At 40.4% G+C, this 22,182-nt stretch overlaps 1 protein-coding gene across 1 annotated transcript; it reads left to right on the forward strand.

Annotated features, from left to right (window-relative positions):
• The first annotated feature begins 248 nt into the window (after nucleotides 1-248).
• LOC139726014 (uncharacterized) lies at nucleotides 249-21,074 on the forward strand. The gene is made up of 4 exons (XM_071637097.1): nucleotides 249-438; nucleotides 1,010-1,329; nucleotides 16,676-16,922; nucleotides 20,749-21,074. Exons 1-4 carry the CDS (start codon nucleotides 249-251, stop codon nucleotides 21,072-21,074), a joined length of 1,083 nt encoding a protein of 360 aa, XP_071493198.1.
• The last annotated feature ends 1,108 nt before the right edge of the window (nucleotides 21,075-22,182 follow it).

Here is a 22,182-nt window from a genome sequence, read left to right on the forward strand (position 1 = left end):
ATGATTAGGGTTAGGGTCAGGGTAAAGGTCTAGGGTGATTGCACATGCACGGGGTGATTGCCCTAGACACATAAGAATACGGTAAATAGAGTTATCATTTGGATAACCCAACCTGCATTTATGTAGTTGTTGCAGTCACTTATTGTTTGTGTAGCTAAACTTGTATCAACGAAGGGGACATGACAGATACAGTACCTCCTTATATCAGTTTTCTGACAGAGAATATCGCCCACTCCTCACAAGTCGCAATGAACTCTTGGAATTCCACTGGTGCCCAAGCGTACCTGGATTACAGCGAGAAGGATGGTGCTCAGAGTGATGTTAGGAAGTTCGTGCTGAAAGATTTCGACTTCAGCCCCAGCGACGAGGTGCTCGATGTCGGGTGCGGACCCGGGACGGCGTGCGGGGAGATCGCTACACGTGTCAAATCCGTCACAGGTATACGTGCACGTTGTTCATGCTAAAGACTTTGAAGGAAGAACACTCCCGAGCCAACTCTGTCTCGCGCGTGTATTGCTTGGTTTGATCTGATTGATCAGTAGTCTTTACAATTTAGGTAGGAGGAGAGGGGATGCATATGGAATCCAAAATATTCCTAATGAGCTTCATATCACGTCAATTAACAAAAAAAAAAAATCAAAATTTACTGAACTACGCATTAATGTCAATTCAATCTCGGGTCTTGTAATGTTTTGCAGTATCCTGTGGTCTAGTCCTGATTGCCGTCAGATCATTAGAATTTATTCTCCATATATAGATTAACTACCCTTGCCCCAACTTTGACTGCAATGCATCATTATTTTCGACAACGAATCCGTAATTATCCATGATGACTGAAGATCTTTAATTGCATTGATTTATGTAAACTTGCGCATGAGGTTTGTTTTTCAATGGGGTTTTCCTGCCTTAGGTCTTTATTATCAACATAGGATGTAGTTAATGTGTAAGGTCTATATGGTGGTAGCATCATACTATTATCCATTTTTCTAATATCTTTCTCATCCTAAAGGAATCGACCTATCGCCAGGTATGATCTCTGTGGCCAACCGGAAACACGCCGCCACAAATGTCGACTTTGTCGTCGCTGACGCACATTACTTCGGTCAGGGATGGAAGGAGAAATTCGACAAAATCATCTGTATCTGCGTACTGCACTGGTGCAAAGATCAGCAAAGAGTTCTGCAGAATATTTTCAGCTGCCTGAAACCAGGAGGGCGTTTCCTCCTCTGGTTTAACCTCCAGTCTCAGCTGCTCAGCAAGAGTTGTAAATACGGAGAGACGGCCGATACGTGGCTGCGAGATCACCCGAAATGGGGGCTTTATCTCACGGTATTCGAAGCTTAAAATACGTCTTACACACAGAAACAAACGCATATATATATATATATATATATATATATTTGTTAACTCAGAGACTCCAACTCTCCTGTTTTCGACGGAAGATCTCCCGCCGAAAACCCATTTTTGCAAAATCTCCCGTTCTCCCGCTTGAGATTTAATTTCTCCCGCCCTGGCTCATTGTCTCCCGTTGGAAAGGATTTCTTACTTGTTTCTATCGTATGTTGAAAAAATAAGTCTTAGATAGCACCAGAGAGCATCTAGAACCCTAGGAACTTCGCGCTTCGCACACATCAAGTTGGAGTCTCCAGTTTGCTAGGGGTTTCAGGCGGGAGAATCTCCAGATCAGAATGTGCTTTGGGTTGGAGTCTCTGTTAACTGTACAGATAATTTACTGCCTTTTTAAAGAACTGGAAGGCCTCCATTCCTTCATGTGTGCATTTGTGTATCTGTGTAACTTGCTTGGGTGCCGCAGCAACAATGGTCGTTTACACGGGGTCATCCCACGAGACCAACACCCACGGGTCATACGGTCCACGAGACCGACATCAAAAATAGGTCCATGAGTCATACAGCCCACGAGTTATACGGCTCACGTGAGTTCGACACTACGCAGAAAAGGCTCACGAGACTGACACAACGCAAACAAAGTCCACGAGACCGACACTACGCGATAAAGGCTCACGAGACCGACAGTACGCAAATGAGGCTCACGAGACCAACACTAGGCAAAGAAAGCCGACGAGACCGACACTAGATAAAGAAGGCTCACGAGACCGACACTAGGCAAAGAAAGCCCGCGAGACCGACACTACGCAAAGAAGGCTCACGAGACCGACAGGATGAACAGCGCCATCTATATATGTCAATTACAAGTATGTACCTGTGCAGGCTGTTCCATGAAGGGGAAAATAACATACTGGGGGTGCAATTTCGTCACGCTATCGAGCGAGAGATTGTAACTAATATGAACAGCACCATCTACATATCTACGACATCAAGTATGTTTTTCTACACGTGTGGCTTTCAGGGGGCAGTTCTGTCACGGTATGGGGAGCGACATTGTTACCGATTGTTTTCTTTACGATAAAATTGTACTCTTAATGGGACCCCTCCCCCCGAAAAAAAAAACACCAAACAAAACAAAACAAAACAAAATTCCGAATCCTTAACGCTACGTATGATTACAGTATTTTCTTTGAATTTGTACTAAATCAACACCTTGGCAGATGACTACGCCCCCTCCAGATCATGTAAAGCAGGTGTGCCCTGCAACATTGACCAAGTTGTGAAATATTTCATTGTAAGCCTCATTTCACAGCTGTGTATTTTTCTAGTTGGTTGATCTGAATGTCCACATCAATTTATTTTGGGGTTTTTTTCTAAGTAAGTGTATGTGTTTTGCGGAATGGGAAACGAGGGTGTATGGCATTTTTAAAATCAATGTAAAAAGGTCTGATACACACTTTTACTGAATTTTATTATTTCACAAACACTCACACAAGCAAACACAATTAAAGATCTTGAACATATCAGGGGGTGAGAGAGGCGGCAACTGACAGGGTGATACCCTAGCAACTCTCCTTTTCCATCTATCATATGTATCTTCGGTATGCCATTATCTGGACACCCAATACAAATAATTGGTCAGTAGGTGGCGCTGTTCATCCTGTCGGTCTCGTGGACCTTCTTTGTCTAGTCAGGTGTCGCTCTTGTAAGCCATTTTTGCTTAGTGTCGGTCTCGTGAGCTTTGTTTGCGTAGTATCGGTCTTATGGGCTTTGTTTGCGTAGAGTCAGTCTCGTGAGCCTTTTGTGCGTAGTGTCGAACTCATGGGCTGTAAACTTCGTGGGCTCATTTCACTTGATGTCGAACTCGTGGACTTTATTTACTTAGTGTCGAACTCGTGGGCTGTATAACTAATTGGGCTGTATGACTTGTGAGCTGTATGACTCGTGGGCTGTATGACTTGTGGGCTGTAAACTCGTGGGCTGTGTGACTCGTGGGGTTCGGTCTCTTGACGTGCACCCGTTTGCACAGGCACGTTATTCTGTGGATGGCCAAGATCCTTCAGTATACTCACAGATGATACTAAGCGTCAGAAAGGAACATGTTATATATATTTTAGATAAAGGTATTACAGAACGAAATTCTTTGAAATTACATTTAATGTACATTTTACTAGTAACAAGTTCAAAGGAATCATCGAATCTCAATTTAATTAGTAATTGTTCACACTCGCAGAATCGTTCAGAGATGAATACATTTCTATTTTTCATGGAACGTTTTTTTTTTCTTCTATGTGCATGAACAAACTGACTGGTTTTGCGCAGACGATTTCCTGAAGACGTTTCAGTCAGTCGGCTTCAAAGTTGTTTCCTCTCGTGCTGGTGACGTCACATGGACAAAATGGAATGAAGCTATCATAAAAGGTGATTAAGCCGTTCATCAGTTGGTTAGGGTCTGCTTCTTTATACCATTATTCTAAAAGCGTTGTCTTCGATCAAACACAGAATCTAAAACTCGACAAACATCGTTATAGAGCTGTATAAAAAGTGTCATTCTAATCAAGACTTACTCTGAAAGGGGGAGGGGCGGGGAAGGTGTTATTTTATAATTATTTCTAAAAAAAATGATAGGGCCATGTTGTTTCAATACACTTCAAAGGCATCGCGCTAAACTATTATATACAATAGAAATAGTTTATCTTTTCCATCAAATTGATACACTACTGAGCATGTATGTTTGATTACCTTTTTTTTTTTTTTTCTTTGGATGCTCGTTTGTTGTCTGTTAGCGAATTCTCTTTGCTGGAAGTGAAGAATGTCTTTCAAATAAAAGCCAGAAACAAGCTACCATTAATTTTCTGCTCGTCTTGTGGGCTGTTCCCAAACGAAGGAAGGGAATGAGTACAGTGCTTAGTGTCAGTTGCTTTATTTCAACCACTTTATTTTCTCTTCTCTCCAAACTCATCAATATTTTACCATTATTATCGCACAACATTTATCATTATGATATCAGCATAATGATTTGATGACTCTGGTGATTTTAGTGATTAAGAATATAAAATATCACATAAAACTGACGTAATAATCCCAATATAGATTAATTATAGCAATGTTATTACATTATCTTATTGTCATTATCTTCTCCACCACCATCATCATCTATTTCATCATTCATCATGGCTTTGTTTCCTTTGTCTGCGTGGTCTGTTTGCCAACGTCAGCCTAAATCATGCTGACATATCTTATTGTGTTACATTGCTGACATTTTTATTCAAATAATAATAATAAGGTCTTAATTACCCAGGGTAGCCTCTTCAGTGTTACCACTGCTCTACCAGAGGGCCCTGCCATTATTATTACCCTAGCGTTGCCAGGTACCCATTTATACACCTGGGTCGAGAGGGACATGATGGGTAAAAGCATCTTGTCCAAGGACGTAAGCGCTGGGCGGGATTCGAACTCGGGTCTTCTGATCGGGAGTCGGGAGTCTTGTCCACTATGCTACAGCGCCCCCACAATATCCAATAGAATTAAAATATTCTCCCATACCACTCCGAGTATAAGTCAATTTGTCCTAAACATATCTTTGTAGATTTCAAGTGGGAGCTCTTCACAAAACAACAATGAAGACTTTACACAACGAACACGCACTGGAATACATATTTATAGAGTCATATAACCCTATTCAAGGCACGGAACGCATACACAAAAACAAAAGAGAACGGAAAGAGAGCATTGTAACAATGTAAGGGCTCAACAAGAAGGTTGATGGCCTCTAAAGTTGGGCCCTAAGATAGACCTAGTTCATTCTGATTTTATATATTCTGTCACTCTGCAACTATACAGCTTCTTCAACTTAAAGGACAAATCCACCTTCATATTCATAAGGATTGAGAGAATGCAGCAATATTAGTAGAACACACCAGTGAATGTTTGAGGGAAATTGGACAATCCGTTTAAAAGTTTCTGAATTTTTTATGTATCTGCGCAGTCACTGCTGGATGAGAAGACTACTGCAGTGTATGATGTCACATGCGTACAACTTTACTTTACAAACTTTACAAACTTTACTTTTTGAGTAAAGTGCACATTTCTTCGACTTGTTACTGATGTATGTTAAGGGTAATATTATTCCCCCTTCCTTCTGAAAGAGAGAAATCGAGTATTCTTTTGTTATGCGAGAAAAATGGAAATATGTTGAATCTTCTTTATTCTTTCTTTATATCGTTATACACATGAGACATCACAAGCTATAGTAGTCTTTTCATCCAACCGTGACTTAGCAGAAACTTTAAAAATTCATAACTTTTGAACGGATTGTCCGATTTTCCTCAAACTCTCACTTATGTGTTCCACAGATATTGCTGCATTCACTCAACCCACATGTCTATGAAGGTGAACTTGTCCTTTAAAGAGATAGCGGCTATTTTGAGCTAACTGGTGTAGTGTTCAATAATTAGTGCGACATATAAATGTCAATTATTATCAACTCTTTCATTGTAGCTGTATCTCCTTGTAAGAAGGTTCTGTACAAAATAAATCCTGTCTTCATCATTTTGCTTGGTAGAGTTAGTTTGCTGTTATATTGTTGCCCTTCGTTTTAATTTTCGTTGGTGCCTCAAAGCTGGATGAAATGGACAAAATGTGTACAGTGATTGCACGGTTACGATAAACAGCAATCCATAGATTTCCAGTAAATCTGGGAAAGCCTCTCTTCAGATGAGAGAATTGATATTGTATTTGGAGATAATTCACACACTCTACTAAGTTTTTAAAAGTGCAATTCTGAAGGCGGTTTAAGTTTTGTTTTGGTATTATTTCAGATAATGACGATAATGTAGGCCTATATATAAATATAGTATGTTATTTCGCCCTCCTCATCCCCATGTTCTTGTCCTGTGCGACTGCATATTTCATTCACAGTGACTGCTATAATGTAAGTGCAACTTTATGTGCAGATTTTGACATAGTTGATGGGGTGTGGTAGAAGACCTGCGGGTCATTGTAATTAAGTTTACATTTTCTTGCCCTAGCTGGCAACCCTGTTTTCTATGTCATAATCTGGGTCTGTTTTTCCCATTCTTGTATCGTCTCTGTGTTATAATTTATCTTATCTTTGTTATGTTCAATATGCTGAATCAAATTTGTTTTGTGATTGTCTATGTACACATGTCTGAAATGCCGAATAGGTAATAATAATAATATTTTCAGAGTATTACAAGGTTGTAAATTAAAAATGAACCTTTCTAAGGAAGTATATATAGCTCATATGTTGCATCTGGACTACGTTTTTTGGTTTGGGGTTTTTTGTTTTGTTTCTCAAGTGGACCCTGCTTGCCAGCCCCTCCCCCCCCCCCCCCCCCCCCCCCCCCCCCTCTGGCCTGAATATAATGTAAAGTGTCGTGTCTTTAACTGCATGCAGATCATATCAGAATTCTTATCGGCCACCTTCGGCGTATTCCTGACGATCTGAGGGACGAATGTATCGACGACATCCACAGGTGGTTGGTCGATGTGACACCGAAAACTTCCGAAGGGCTTCCGATGGGCCCGATTGGAAGGATAATGGAACTCCATGTTGTAGCGACTAAATAGCACCATGACGGAAGAGCTAGTTTTCACTTTTTGCTATGGTTGTTGTTTGCGCTGTTGTTAATTTTAAAGACCTTTTTTAAAAGATTTTAAAGACATATTTTGCCCATGACTTTTCTTCTGCTTCAGTATAGTGAGCTTGGAGCCCTATTAAGCAATGCGGGTTTACCCTCTCGTCATGTCTACTCTATCAAATCTATGCTTAATTTGCGAATGCAGAATCAGCGTTTTGAAACGATCATTCAAAACGCCGTTCCCGGAGAAAACGTTTCTGCTCAAATTGTTCAACCTTGAGAAAGAGCCGATACCGCAAACACGCACTGCGCATGATTGAAATACTCTAAAGCTAAAACATAGTATCCGACAGGATTTTAACATTCATCTTGCACCATTTGGAACTTGCTTGCTATATATCGCAAAGATCAACCAAGAAATTTATCCGGCTGAGGAGATTTGCCAGGATATCGAGTTGTCTTTTTGTAGTATTTAGAGATTAAAAAGTGTGACATTATATACTAACTTGTATTTTAGAAACGCCCTCCTCCATTCAGCAGTGGGTGTGTAGAACACTGGGAGTACGTGATGATCCAATCGTGTCCTAGCAGTACTACCACCTCTAAAACTCAAAGTAGCAGGGCCTAGCTTCCCGTGAACCTTTCATGGTTAATATTTTGTATTTTCATCATGACCAAACGGTAATTGTGATGTTATCATGTAGTTCTTTCACACACTTGGTATGCAAAGTGCACAAATTAAAGCAAAAATCGACATTCTGTTCTGCAAGCACACGAGATGTATATGTTTGGCTTTAAACCTTTATTGTAGCGAATTGTTCAGCATATGTATCTATGCCTCACTTAAACTGGAAATACATGTTTCTATATTGATATGCTTCCCAATAAAACCGAATTCTATTTTCTTTGTCTCGAGGGAAATTTTAGTAGTCTGGTGAATATCGCATTCTCCTGGATTTTTCTGAGTTTATGTATAATGCTTTTTTAATTTCAACATTGATATAATTTAATTGATATCTAAATTGATTATACATGTATGTTCTTTGTAAATTATGTATTCATATCTGATATTGCATTTTAACATTTCTTCTTTTTTCACTTTTAGTTGTCACTGGCGGGAAAAAAAAATGTTAGTCTAATAAAAGCAAGCATGATAACTTTCGCCTTCAGTATCAGTAAGTCAACTGATCGCCTGTTCTTTGTGGTAACTGGCTACAGAAGGTCGTCTGCATTCATTCATATGTATTGGATATAGGACTAATACCCAATACGAAATGAATTAACAGCTATTGAACAATGATTCGGTGAAATAACAGTAATTGCAGTAATTTCTACGAATATTTGGATATGTATCGGCGATATGAACAACCAAGAATAAAAAAGTTAATGTTGGCTTTACCTTTCAAAAACATGGATGGCAATGTCTATACAGGAACAATGGAACATTACGCGCACGGCTTCACAATTTCAAAATCATGCACAAAACGACGCATGAATTCTAGCAGGATTTCTGGGAAAAGACTATCTACGATTGTATGGTCCTGTCGGCATTTTTTTTTCTTCCGTTAAGTAAAGGTTGGGAGCATTACTCTATTACTTATGCTGAATCCGAAAAATCCTGTCCCACGCAAGTTCGTTGACCTGGACCACCTACTTTGTACAGGAAAAATGACTACTAAATGACCAGAAATTGCAATTGAGAGACAGATTTTCTATAGTTAATCGGTAAAATTAATAAAGCGGAATAGGTTTATTTTAAGTCTTTACTAATCATTACATCCAACACAGAACTAGAACTATCACTCAATGTGATTAATACCCCTACCTAGCACTGAGGGAGTTAGCTTTAATAACCAGCAATTACTTTGCATGCTTTTTGTTAAAAAAAAAAAAATGTTACAATGGCAATATATTGTTCAATATTGAATAAATGTTTGTTTTGCTCACTGATAGTCACGTGTACCATATATCTCAAGTCAAGTGGTCAAAACCTGAGTAGGATAAATAAATTGGCAATTTCTGTGACTTTCATTCAAAATATGCTGTTACCATGGCAACATATTGTTAAACAATGATAAAAGATTACGATTACAAATCAACCTACCATGGCGGTTACATGTGCCAAATTTCAAGCTAATTGATCAAAGACTGAGGGAATTAGCTAAATCCACAATATTTTTATACACTTTTTAGTGAAAAAAAAATGCTGTTACTATGGCAACGCATTGTTCAACATCAACAGAAGATGAGTTCTGTACATCTACATACAGTAGTGGTCACGTGTGCTAAGATTCAAATTCACGATGAACTTGGAACAAATATCGAAACTCCGAAATTCGTTCTAAAATGTTGCGATCTTACAAATCTAATTAGTAAAGGAAGACAAACACACACCTGGGCCTTCACCCCCGCATGCTTGATAATGTCTTGCTGTTAAAGAAAAACAGAAAATCATTATTTGAAATTTTCTGCAAACACTGAGTTATCAAAAATATAAGATCATTCCACAAGGCCATCCATTTGTTTCTAGTTAATTTTGTAATTGGACCCATGTCAGCTTTCATTGATAAGTTCTTGCAAGGGGTCTTGCACGACATCGGGAGCTCTACGTATGTATATAAAAATATACTGATGATTTTTGTAACAAAGTATACACACATTCAACTCCCACCAGATTGCACTCTGGTCACCATGGATGTTGGCAGTCTCGACACAAACATACCCCACTCTGATGGGGTGAATGCACTGTGTAGGTTTCTAACCAGACATGACCTCTCCTATGGCATCCCAATTGAAGACAGTTGCTATCAATTCATGTTAAAACATAACTGCTTTACATTGCTTTGATGATGAATACTTCCTCCATACAAACTCATGGGTGCAGAATTTGCATCAGCATATCATGCTGGTATGATGATATCAAAATCCTCACGAAAGTTTAATTGTACAGTATTCTACTAGGGCTTTCAAAAAAATCCCACTTTTGATCCTTGAATAGTTCGAAAACTGTATATCTGATATCACTGGCATTGATATGAGTAATAGCTGAATAATGTACAATCTAGTTGGAGGTGATTTGAATATGAGAGCATGAATCACTTTCATGAGATCCATCATTACTTTTAAAGTTAAGTTCCAGATTTGGGTCAAATTTGAACCCTCTTCACGAAATTGAACTGTAAGCTACGGCCACAAAGGTTCGTACGGACGATGCGTTCGTACGAATGTCACTATTCGTACGAATTCTGGAGTTCGGAGAGATTCGTAGATGGGGCACAGATTCTCACGGCCGTCTTACGAATTTCGTACGAACGCTGTTTAATTTGCAAGAATAACTTAAGACCTTTTAGAGAAAAGAAATGGTTTTCAGTTGTACAATGGCCCTAGAATTCGTACGTTTTTCGTAAGAATGTCTTGAGTTCGTTCGTCAGACTTACGGCCATGTTACGATTTCTTTTTGTCGTAAGATGGTCGTACGTGCAACTCATGGCACTCTCTCAAGTCATTCGTAAGAAGATGTTACTATTTTTTGTATATTTTGTCGGGTTGTTAAAAAGATGCTGCCGTGTCTTGTCGAAAATTCTGTAACAGTGGAAAGTTGTATACTTCACGATGGCAGTAGTGCCAAGGAGACTACAACTGCAGCTGTATCTGCAAGTAGAGGAGGAGGAGGTTGTTGCTCCAACTCTCCCCTTCTCGCTCCTTCCTCCTCATCTCCTTCCTTTCTTTTCTTCCCCTTCCCCCTTTTCCCTTTGACTGCCTTCCCTTTTGGTCCCATATTTAACAGAGATGCTTTCTGGTCGAACACCTAGAACAGGGTGAGGATTCGAACTTCGCGCGTTTGGCTTTATACCCCCTAAATCTCAACAGTCGCGCAAATTGTGTACCTCACGCCTTACGAGTCCCTCAAGAACGCCTGACAAACTCGAAGAGTTGTTCGTAAGAACGCTGTACGAATCTCCGCTCGTAAGGCATTCTTACGAAAGACGAAAGAGCCCACTATGAACATGTTTTCATGTCCTTGCATTCACTACTTTTCAGGATGAATAAAGACTAGGTGTGATAGTAGAATTTCTCATGAGTAGGCCTATATAATAGAGCATTCAGACTATGGCTATTGTTCCTGACCATTGTCTTGGTGTCAATCACATCCGACACACACCGTGAATGACCCGAGTGCAAAGGTACAGCTTTGTACATTAGAGGGTTGAATATCGAGCAAATCTGACCCACCAACTCAAAAATAAAATTTGAATATGATAAAATTTATTTATGCTTTCATTTCTAAATTACCTCCAACAAACTTGTACACTATTGAGCTATTTTTTTTTTTTTTGGTAACACCTAGTGCATAATTGCATGTCTTTTAATGTAAGTCAGGTTTGCAGAAATCACATCCTATACTACCAAGGTATTGTTTCTAATTTGCAATAACTAAAATTTCTGTTTAGCTCTGTGAATTTCTTTTTTTTTTTGTGCACATAACTAAAACACATACCAAATTAGTGAAGCTACTGCTTTCCTCTCAATGTACAGTATTTCTGGATATGGTTCACCTCATCCTTGCTCAGAAGAACCTCTAGAGGATTGCATATTATGAAAACAGGAAAATGGATACAGAATGAATTTTCCTTGTTAAAAATGACAATGCCAAAGACGACCAAGTGGGTCGAGAAGTCACCTGAGAAGTTCGCTACCTTCTACACATGTTATATCGTGCAGTCCACTACCTAAGAAGAACACCGCAAAACCAGGGGAGCTGCTAAGCTTGTTGAAAGTTTGACTGAGATGCATTCTCAAAAAGAATATCAAAATATGACAACTTACATAGCCTCCAACTTTCCCTAGGGGGGGGGTACCCTAGGATCTGTCATAAGGAATTTGAAAGTGTGCTCAAAGGTGTATTTCTGATATGAAATCTTTTTAAAATTTTCTAATAAGAGAATAGATTTATGACGTAAGTGTATTTCTGTGAATCTCCGTGAATAGTTTATGAATACCAAGGATGTAAAACATAATACAAACTATTCTAGTGTTAGCAACGGATGCGAACATAAGTTTGTTTACCATTTTGTTGCTTCAAAACGCTCCAATGTGACGCATCTGTTTACCTGTGTGTGCTGAGTGACAGATATTTCATCATAAAATTATCAAACCCTTGTTGTTTTCTACTACCTTTATTTTCAAATTCAAGTTCAGATGAAGGGTTGCAATAAATTATTGAGCCTAAAATTGGTACCTGTGGGATATATATATATATATATATATATATATATACATATATAATATTTGTGTGTGTGTGTGTGTGTTAATGTATGCACATGCATGACCACTATAGAGCTACATATGTGCCTTGTATGATGAAATAATTCTTTTACACAATATTTTACAAATCTTACAAATTCTTAGAATTGCTCATTGGAAGCATCGAAGTTGACTGGTTGCAATAAAAAAAATAGACATATGTGTAGTTGGAGATCAAATCACACGTGGAAAATATATTTCGAGTTTATTATGTCACCATCAATCTGGTCAGTAAGTGGGGCCTGTCTTTCCTGGATTCGAGGCTATATATAGTCCTTTGGCAAAATCCAGTGACTTCTGTCGAATTATCTTTATTTTCTTCCGTGTTGTGTTGAGGGCTTTGATAACATATAGTCCTCAATGAGGGACCATGAGCAGAAGAGCTGTACCGTATGAATTTTGTAAAGGATGTCAAGAATCTCTTCCCTCCAAGTTCTGCCTATTGTATTCACACACAAAAGCATAGAAGTGCTAAACTTGACTCATGACATGCTTTACAACTTTTCACATTTCTCTGTTACCGCTGAACCAAATTGAATGGGATTTTCTGCAAAATAGAGCTGAGATGTTATGTTTTAAGACCCTGAAGTAGCATTTAGACAATTTAATCAAATTGGGTGTTATCAATGCGAAAATTTGATTGTAATTTTTTGGGGGACATACTGTATAGAGGTCAAGTACTTGTGCACAGTCTTTGGCTGCATATCACGCTTTGCTTGCATGAAAACCCTGGAAGGGATAAAAAGAACCAAACCTTTAGACATTAATGTTCCTGTTTTTCAAAACTGATACTGATAATGTCCATCAACTTCGATTCAAGTGGGATAAACGTCACTCAAGGATTCACATTGAGTCATAAGGTTTTCATTGGGATAACATATTTGCATCTAGAAGCATAATTATGGTGTGTTCAAAGTTACGATAGCACGTCATTCCAATTTTACGTGAAACTGTCATCATTAAATTGGTGAGACACAACTGCAAGTCCCGAGTATTGCTCAGTATGCATATCCTCCAAGTTAAAGATTATGCCTTTGGGATTCATGTGCTCAAGGAAGAAACTAATTTATAATTGATGCGCTTTATCAAGGAGTATGTACAGGTTCATGTTGTTCCCAATGGAGTGATGTTACCGGTACAGGCATGTGTGTGGTAAACAGGTTTCTTGGCTATATGGGTACCGCTAAGCAAACACTGTCTTTGAACCCCCCCCCCCCCCCATTTGCCACTCGTGGGCTGTATATCTCGTGGGCCTATTTCACTTGATGCCGATCTTGTAGGCTTTGTTCACTAGGTTCACTTGTATCCGAACAGTGGATAACGTCCGGAGGCCGTCCACTGTTCATTCTCGACCACTGTTGGTGTGAAAGGTATCCCGAGAAAGACACACGGGTGGATGAACAGTGGACGAACAGTGGATGCGATGCGTACTACCTCATTGGTCCAACAGAGGCCAGTCAAATATGGCCAGTTACCATGCCGTCAATCCCTCGTTTGAGGCGAGTCCCCAACTGGGGTTCTCCAAAGTGGGGTGCGTATATTTGTCGTTTGGGAGTTGGGAGTCGAAGTACTTGTCCATTGCAAATAAACTTTCTGCTCAGACGTGACAAACCTGGAGGCCAAGCCAGGGTTTGATGACTCCAGCAGCTGTCGTATTACGTAAGAGCATGATAAGGATATCTGCCTGTGGCAGACCATTCAAAGTGAACTCAATTTTCTCTATCCTTTTGAAAGTTTTCAATTTTATATTCTATTGAGAAATTCTATGGTCATCCATTTTACATTTCGAACGAAAAAAATTGACCCGTAAATAACGAAAATACAGGAATAAGAAGGAGAGCATTACCAGTTTGCCGGTGCTGACAATGTGCTATTTGGCAGTGAGTTACAACGGGGAGGTGAGACTACCTCCCTGGTTACAATCAGCCTGCTGACTGGATCATTGAGAAAGCAGCTGTCGTATTACGTGAGAGCATGATAAGGATATCTGCCTGTGGCAGACCATTCAAAGTGAACTCAATTTTCTCTATCCTTTCTAAAGTTTTCAATTTTATATTCTATTGAGAAATTCTATTGTCATCCATTTTACATTTCGAACGAAAAAAATTGACCCGTAAATAACGAAAATACATGAATAAGAAGGAGAGCATTGCCAGTTTGCCGGTGCTGACAATGTGCTATTTGGCAGTGAGTTACAACGGGGAGGTGAGACTACCTCCCTGGTTACAATCAGCCTGCTGAGAGAGAGAGAGAGAGAGAGAGAGAGAGAGAGAGAGAGAGGGGGGGGAGATGGGGGAGGGAGAAGGGGAGAGACAAAATGGAATGACAATAGTTCCAGTCACTGCAGTACAGGCATGCTCTGTCTGCATACGCTGAATGTCTACACTCACACACACACATACGTACACACACACACAGGCACCATGGAGCTACATAGCCCATGCCAAAACCAAAACAATCTCCTCCTCTCGCGGTGCCCCCCCCCCCCCCTCCTGTGGTGCTGTGGCGATGACTGATGCTTAGATTAGGCCAGGGTCAAGAAACAGGTGTTTTATATCTTTGATTTTAAGTCATTGATTGCCAAGATATGCACTGGCATTATTTACGGGGGTGTAGCCTCTTCAAACGAGAGATTTGCGTCTGAGAGGACTAAGGGGACAAAATCAAAATTTGTGGATGGTATGTTGATGCAAATGTGCCGCTATTAAACTCTCCGAAATATACCATGTTTGAGTTCGAAAGCTGCGAAAGGAGACATATCGCAGAATCATTCTTCCGCATCGCTAACTTTGTTTAGTTCAGGGTTGTATTTATGGTCACACTGTATAGTAGAGGGACATGAGGAAGTCCTTCGGAGCATAAAGGGGAGAAAGGAAAGCAAGAACAAAGGAAAAAAGGAAAGAACAAAGGACGAAAGAAGCTATAGTGTGGAACTTGGCCCAGCCACTGTATCAATCACGCGAAAACGCCTTTTGGTAAGGCTTATATTCACGAGTATTATACTGTGGTCTGACATGGAAGAAAGTCCCACCGCTGCGCTTATGTACCGTTAAACATTACATAAGTGGAGCTGAATTCACGAGTATTACAGCATGCCGTCAATCCCTCGTTTGAGGCGAGTCCCCAACTGGGGTTTCCCAAAGTGGGGTGCGTATATTTGTCGTTTGGGAGTTGGGAGTCGAAGTACTTGTCCATTGCAAATAAACTTTCTGCTCAGACGTGACAAACCTGGAGGCCAAGCCAGGGTTTGATGACTCCAGCAGCTGTCGTATTACGTAAGAGCATGATAAGGATATCTGCCTGTGGCAGACCATTCAAAGTGAACTCAATTTTCTCTATCCTTTCTAAAGTTTTCAATTTTATATTCTATTGAGAAATTCTATGGTCATCCATTTTACATTTCGAACGAAAAAAATTGACCCGTAGATAACGAAAATACAGGAATAAGAAGGAGAGCATTACCAGTTTGCCGGTGCTGACAATGTGCTATTTGACAGTGAGTTACAACGGGGAGGTGAAACTACCTCCCTGGTTACAATCAGCCTGCTGACTGGATCATTGAGAAAGCAGCTGTCGTATTACGTAAGAGCATGATAAACTATATCTGCCTGTGGCGCAGACCATTCGTGAACTCAATTTTCTCTATCCTTTCTAAAGTTTTCAATTTTTATTCTATTGAGAAATTCTATGGTCATCCATTTTACATTTCGAACGAAAAAAATTGACCCGTAAATAACGAAAATACATGAATAAGAAGGAGAGCATTGCCAGTTTGCCGGTGCTGACAATGTGCTATTTGGCAGTGAGTTACAACGGGGAGGTGAGACTACCTCTCTGGTTACAATCAGCCTGCTGAGAAAGAGAGAGAGAGAGGGAGAGAGAGAGAGAGAGAGGGGGGGGGAGAGATGGGGGAGGGAGAAGGGGAGAGACAAAATGGAATGACAATAGTTCCAGTCACTGCAGTACAGGCATGCTCTGTCTGCATACGCTGAATGTCTACACTCACACACACACACGTACACACACACACACACGCACCATGGAGCTACATAGCCCATGCCAAAACCAAAACAATCTCTTCCTCTCGCGGTGCCCCCCCCCCCCCTCCTGTGGTGCTGTGGCGATGACTGATGCTTAGATTAGGCCAGGGTCAAGAAACAGGTGTTTTATATCTTTGATTTTAAGTCATTGATTGCCAAGATATGCACTGGCATTATTTACGGGGGTGTAGCCTCTTCAAACGAGAGATTTGCGTCATGGAAAAGCCGTCATAGTATTAGTATACAGACAGACAGTGGTGGGGCCTATTTCTTGAGTCTGCCGTTCTAAGATCATTCGGTGAACAGATCGATAAGGCTTATTCTATGCTGCACAGAAATAGCTCAAGTCGTTTTACTTCAGATCAGCAAACGTCTGTGCAGCCAAACTTGTGTAAACTTTTGAAAGAGAAGATATTGTCCACTCCTTTACAAATCGCGATGAACGCTTGGGATGTCATCGGTGCCCAAGCTTACCTGGATATCAGCGAAGATGGTGGTATTCAGAGTGATGTAAGGAATCTCGTGTTCAAAGATTTCGACTTCAACCCAAGCGACGAGGTGCTCGATGTCGGGTGCGGACCGGGGACGGCGTGCGGAGAGATTGCCACACGTGTCAAATCCGTTACAGGTATATATACGAACACATTTCTGATTGGAGGAAGAGTAATATAGTGATACTGCCATGCCAACTCTGTCTCGCGAATCTATATTGCACTTCTGATAGACCCTTGTCGTTACGATAATCTATGGTGCAGTTAAAAAAAGGGGGTGAGCAATGAATGGAATCCAAAGTATTTACGTGAGCTTTATAGCGTTTAAAAAACAAGTTCAAAAGTAACTGACAAGTACGCATTGATAACAATGTCGGTCCTCACGTTTTGCAATGTTTTATGGTCTTCAAGGGATATTGTATTAAAATTAGGATGTTAATTTGCGAATGAGTCGTAGATAATTTATCCGTCTGCTCACCATTTTGTTGCTTCTAATACACGATAAAACACTCCGCTCTTTGTGGCTGCATCTCTAGAGTCGATGTCGTAGAAAATGGTCCTCCGATTTAAAGGCAACCAGGCACAATGAATTTTGTGCGAAATTTCATCGAGACGTGGAGCGAAGGAAGGAGACTGGTCGCCGGAAAGCAGTGTCCATCTCGCATTGCTATGGTGACCGATGGAGTGACATGAGTTGAAATTACGTTGAAACCAAGAAGGCAGAATCATCACTGAACTTTGTCGATGTTTATTCCATTCAGGGATATGACGTTTTTCTTCTGACATAACGTGCTTTGCAATCGTTGGGGTTGATTTGCATTCCCCATCTACTGCAGGCCTTTTAGGTTCGTTTGTTGACACTTGTAGCTTCTCAAAGACGAGGTTCATCAGTATGATGTCCTCTGCATATCGGATGTTGTTAATGCAAATGTCGCCCACATTCCGGATTCCACCGTCTAAATTTTAGAGGTCTTTCATAACAAAGTCAAGAAACAAGTTGAAGAGGTTTGGGGAAAGAAGGTATCTTTGTCTAACTCCTGTCACAACCAGTCTGTGGTCTTCTCGTTAACAATGACGGAGCATCTGTTTGTTTGGTCCTGTACATGCTCTCGATTTGGCCTACCATTACCTTTGATTACACCAATGGAGCGCAAACATTTTCACAGGGCTTGAAAATCTATAAAATCCATGCACTGAAGTGTAACGTTCCTTTTCAACAATTTTTGCTGCACAACAAATACTGCATCTGTCGTGCCATGTGAGTGCCGAAAGCCGAATTGTTCTTCAGTCAAGTAGCTGTCAATGTTGCCCTGAATTCTACTGAGGATCATTCTACAGAATAATTCCCCTGGTATGGACAGCAGGGTAATGGCTTTTTCATCGCTTGGGTCGAGTCTGTCTCTCTTCTTGAAAACTGGAGCAATGAGGCCTTTCTTCTTAAGTCTTCAGGTGCTTTTCCTTCTGCCCTTGCAACATTGATGATTTTAGTAGCAGCTGTCTCATTTGAGCTCTTTCTACTTTCAAGATATCAGCAGCTATTTAATTGATCTCATCCACATACACCTTTGCTAATCTTGAGGGACTTGATTAACTGCACCTTCCACCTCTGCTTATGTGATGGGTTTACTTTTGTCATCCTCGCTTAGGTGGTCTGGAATGAATTGGAGCGCATATCTACTCATCCCTTGGAAACTGCTTGTTAAGATGAGTGTAGAGTGTTCCTCCCAACACTTTATTACCTCTTCTTGAGCCATATTCTGGAGCTGCGAAAGGAGTGTTTTATCTCTATCTCCAGCTAGCTTATTCACCCTTTTGAAGAGTTCATGTCTTTTTTTTTGGGGGGGGGGGGAATTGGCAACCTCCATGTCTTCCACATTTGTATCAAATAATTTCTTTTTCCAGTTTTTCACCCTGTATCTCACGTTTTTGTTTAGCTTGCGATATAGGCTTTCTTGCTGGTTGCACGGTTGCTTAACATGAAGTTTCGGGCCTTCCTCCTCTCTTCACAAGCTGTGTGGACATCCTCAGGTTTAAGCCTTTCATCTGTTTTGCTCTTTTATGGCTAACAACGTCTTCTGTAATCTTGTTTGTGGTGTCTTTGAATCCACATTCTGTATCAGGCAGTTGAAGGAGTGGCTCAGAGATCCCATCTATTCTGGCACAGAACTCTTCTGCAGTGACAGGATTGCAAATCTGCTGACGTCATAATTTCTCGGTATAGAGACGTGCACGTCTTGCTAATAGTGGGAACAGTTTGACATAGGCGAGTACTAGGTTGTGATCGGAACCTATGTCAGCTGAGCAGTATGATCGGCAGTTTTAGAATGCCCGAAGATGTGGGTGATGATGAAGTTGATCTAGTTTTTGTACAGTCCATCCGGAGATGTCCGTGTGGTTCATCTACATTCTTGCGCTGCCTGGTATGTATTTCAGACAGGTGAGCTTCCGTAATGTACAAAATTCCCAAAGCTTGTCACCTCTGTCATTGCCTGTCCCTGGGCCAAAGAAGGCTGGGATCCAATCACTCTTATCTTAGCCAAGTTTGGCATTGAGGTCTCCTTTAACTATCAAAGTTTCCTTCTTGATAGAAACGTTCTGGATATGTAGATAGAGTGAATCATGAAAGGAATCACTATCTGCTTCACTGTGTGCTGCTGTTGGAACATGTTCACTAGTATGATATTCAGGGTGCCTTCTTGACTAATTAGCAGTCACCAATCTTAAAGAGACTGTTTCTTAGCTCTGCAAACACTGCACAACAATTTGTTGAGAGACGATTATGTCTTCTCCTTTTCTGTTTAAACCATCCTTTCTACTAGACAATGTAATGGCATATATTCCTCTTTGTTCAGCAATGTTCCCTTGGTAGACAGGTGTGTCTCACTGTCACATAATCCTCAGATATCCACGTTGAATCTTCTGTCTTCATTAAGGAATATGTCTCAGTTCCCCGCTGTTCTGAGGGTTCTCACATTCTATGTCTCTATGTTTAGCCCAGTATGGACGTTCTGCTTCTTCGTATCAGTCTCACGTTGGTGAAATGTCTTTTCTTGGATATTTGTCAAACTAGCCCTACTTACAATGTTTAATCGAGCCATATGTATCTTAATTGATGATGTCTTCCGCTTGCATCTCAGTGGTGACAGGCTGCTTGAGTTGATCCTGGATGTCCCCTAACTGCTTCCTCCATCATTGTCGTCATCTGCAATGCTGAGTTGCGTACCTGTGCAGTTGGCAACAAATCACCCGACACATTATTAGCACCCCTGCCACTCTGTTGCCGGTGAGCAGCCACCTGGACTCGGGGCCTTTTCGGGGAGTTGACTTTCATGGATAAGAACTTCTAGGAGTTTTGCCCTAGGATACAACTTATGGACACGCGGTCAATGACTCCCCAGAAGGGTGAGATGTATAGTTTCTGGCAAGAGAGCAGGCCACCAGCCTACTCCCCGGGTTTTTTTTTCAGGTTTTCCTTCCCTACCCAGATTCCCTGTGTGTTACTCTGGTCGCAAAGCCGGAGATATCCAGTCAGTACCACAGGGAGGTTGGGGTTGGGCTGAAAGCAGAGAGGCGATTATGGACAGGAAGACTGATGGAGGTTGCTGCCTGTCCTACATACAGCTAGAGGATCGAGTGGGGAGGAAGGGGAAATGGATTTTACATGCATGTGATATGTGAGGAAGAAATGCAGGAGAAAAGAAAGGGTTGCAGGTCAGCTGGAGTTGCGCATCTGGATGCCATTTACCAACTTCAGTTACATACTGACAAGATAAAAATGAAATAGATCTTTATGTAGGTTTATCTCTTTATGCACGCATTGAGTACCGTCTGTTTTTAGTTTCGCTTATTTATTTTTCTGCCTAATGACGTTCCTACAAACTTTGGATAATTACAGTGTTTAATACCTACACTTGACGTATTATCATATCATCTACATACCTTGATATCTTCCCCATCCCGAAGGATTCGACCTGTCTCCAGGTATGATCTCTGTGGCCAACCGGAAACACGCAGCCCCAAATGTCGACTTTGTCGTCGCTGACGCACATTACTTCGGTCAGGGATGTGAGGAGAAATTCGACAAGATCATCTGTCTCTGCGTGCTGCACTGGTGCAGAGACCAGAAAAGAGTTCTGCAGAATATTTTCCGCTGCCTGAAACCAGGAGGGCGTTTTCTGCTCTGGTTCCCCCTCCAGTCTCAACTGGTCAGCAAGAGGTGTAAATACGGAGAGACGGGAGATACGTGGTTGCGAGCTCACCAGAAATGGGGGCCGTATCTCACGGTATGATGTGTTTTCAAGCTCACAATGCCTTAAATTCTAAGCTAAATCTTAAGCTAATTCTAAGCTTTAAATCTATATATATATATATATATATATATGTATATTTTGGCTCTGTTTCAGCCGTGGTCCGATGGTCCGGGACCACTAAGAATATGCAATATCGGGCCACAAAACCAAAACCAAAAAAAAAAAAAGAAGAAAGAAATGTATCGAGCCCAGCATATACATGTATACGCATATATATAATATATATATATATATATATGTATACATGTATATATATACATATATATATATATGTATATAGATATATATATATATATATATATATATATATATATACAATTGTGTTATTTGTATACATGGCTTACTGAATTCTCCTAGATCTCCGAGTCCTCCACTCTCCACTACACTGTCATGACTGTAGTCTGAAATATAAACAGTCGGTTCTTACGATGAATAAGCAAGTCTCAACGATGATCGTTTGTAGAGGTAGTTACGCTTTGATTACTTGGCCAAAATCCCTCCTTCCATCAAAATGTATGTTCCATGTGATATGAATTTGATTTGATTTTGCCTCGATTTTATTTGATTTCTGTATTTATCACAAAATAAACATGACATCAGAAGAAAAAAATTGTATATATCCTAATCATACATCACAGTACAATACAATGGGATTTGAAAAAAAAAAAGGAACCCAAATTCTTACAATGAAACGCAGAAGACCGCCATCTTAAGAATTGTTCGAAAACCTTTCTATACACGCAGAACACACGAAGCAATAGAAAGGAAAGTTAACGGAAAGGTATTAGAACATTATGGTAGTATGTACAATTTTCGTCAAAATGAAATTTAATGTATGTTTAACAACCAGTTCGAGGGATCTGATATTCAATCTCAGTAAACACACTAAATGATTGCACAGTCTTGTATATATGTATTTCAGTTTTCTCCCTGAATTCTTTCTTTCTTCAGGAATATGTGCATGAACAAACTGACTGGCTTTGCGCAGACGATTTTTTGAAAATGTTTCAGTCAGTCGGATTCAAAGTTGTTTCCTCTCAAGCTGATGACGTCTCGTGGTTCAAATGGACTGCTGCTAAAATGAAAG

This window comes from Diadema antillarum, unplaced genomic scaffold (genome assembly GCF_040938485.1).
Source record: "Diadema antillarum isolate AM-2024a unplaced genomic scaffold, OU_Dant_1.0 scf00000017, whole genome shotgun sequence".
NCBI lineage: Eukaryota > Metazoa > Echinodermata > Echinoidea > Diadematoida > Diadematidae > Diadema > Diadema antillarum.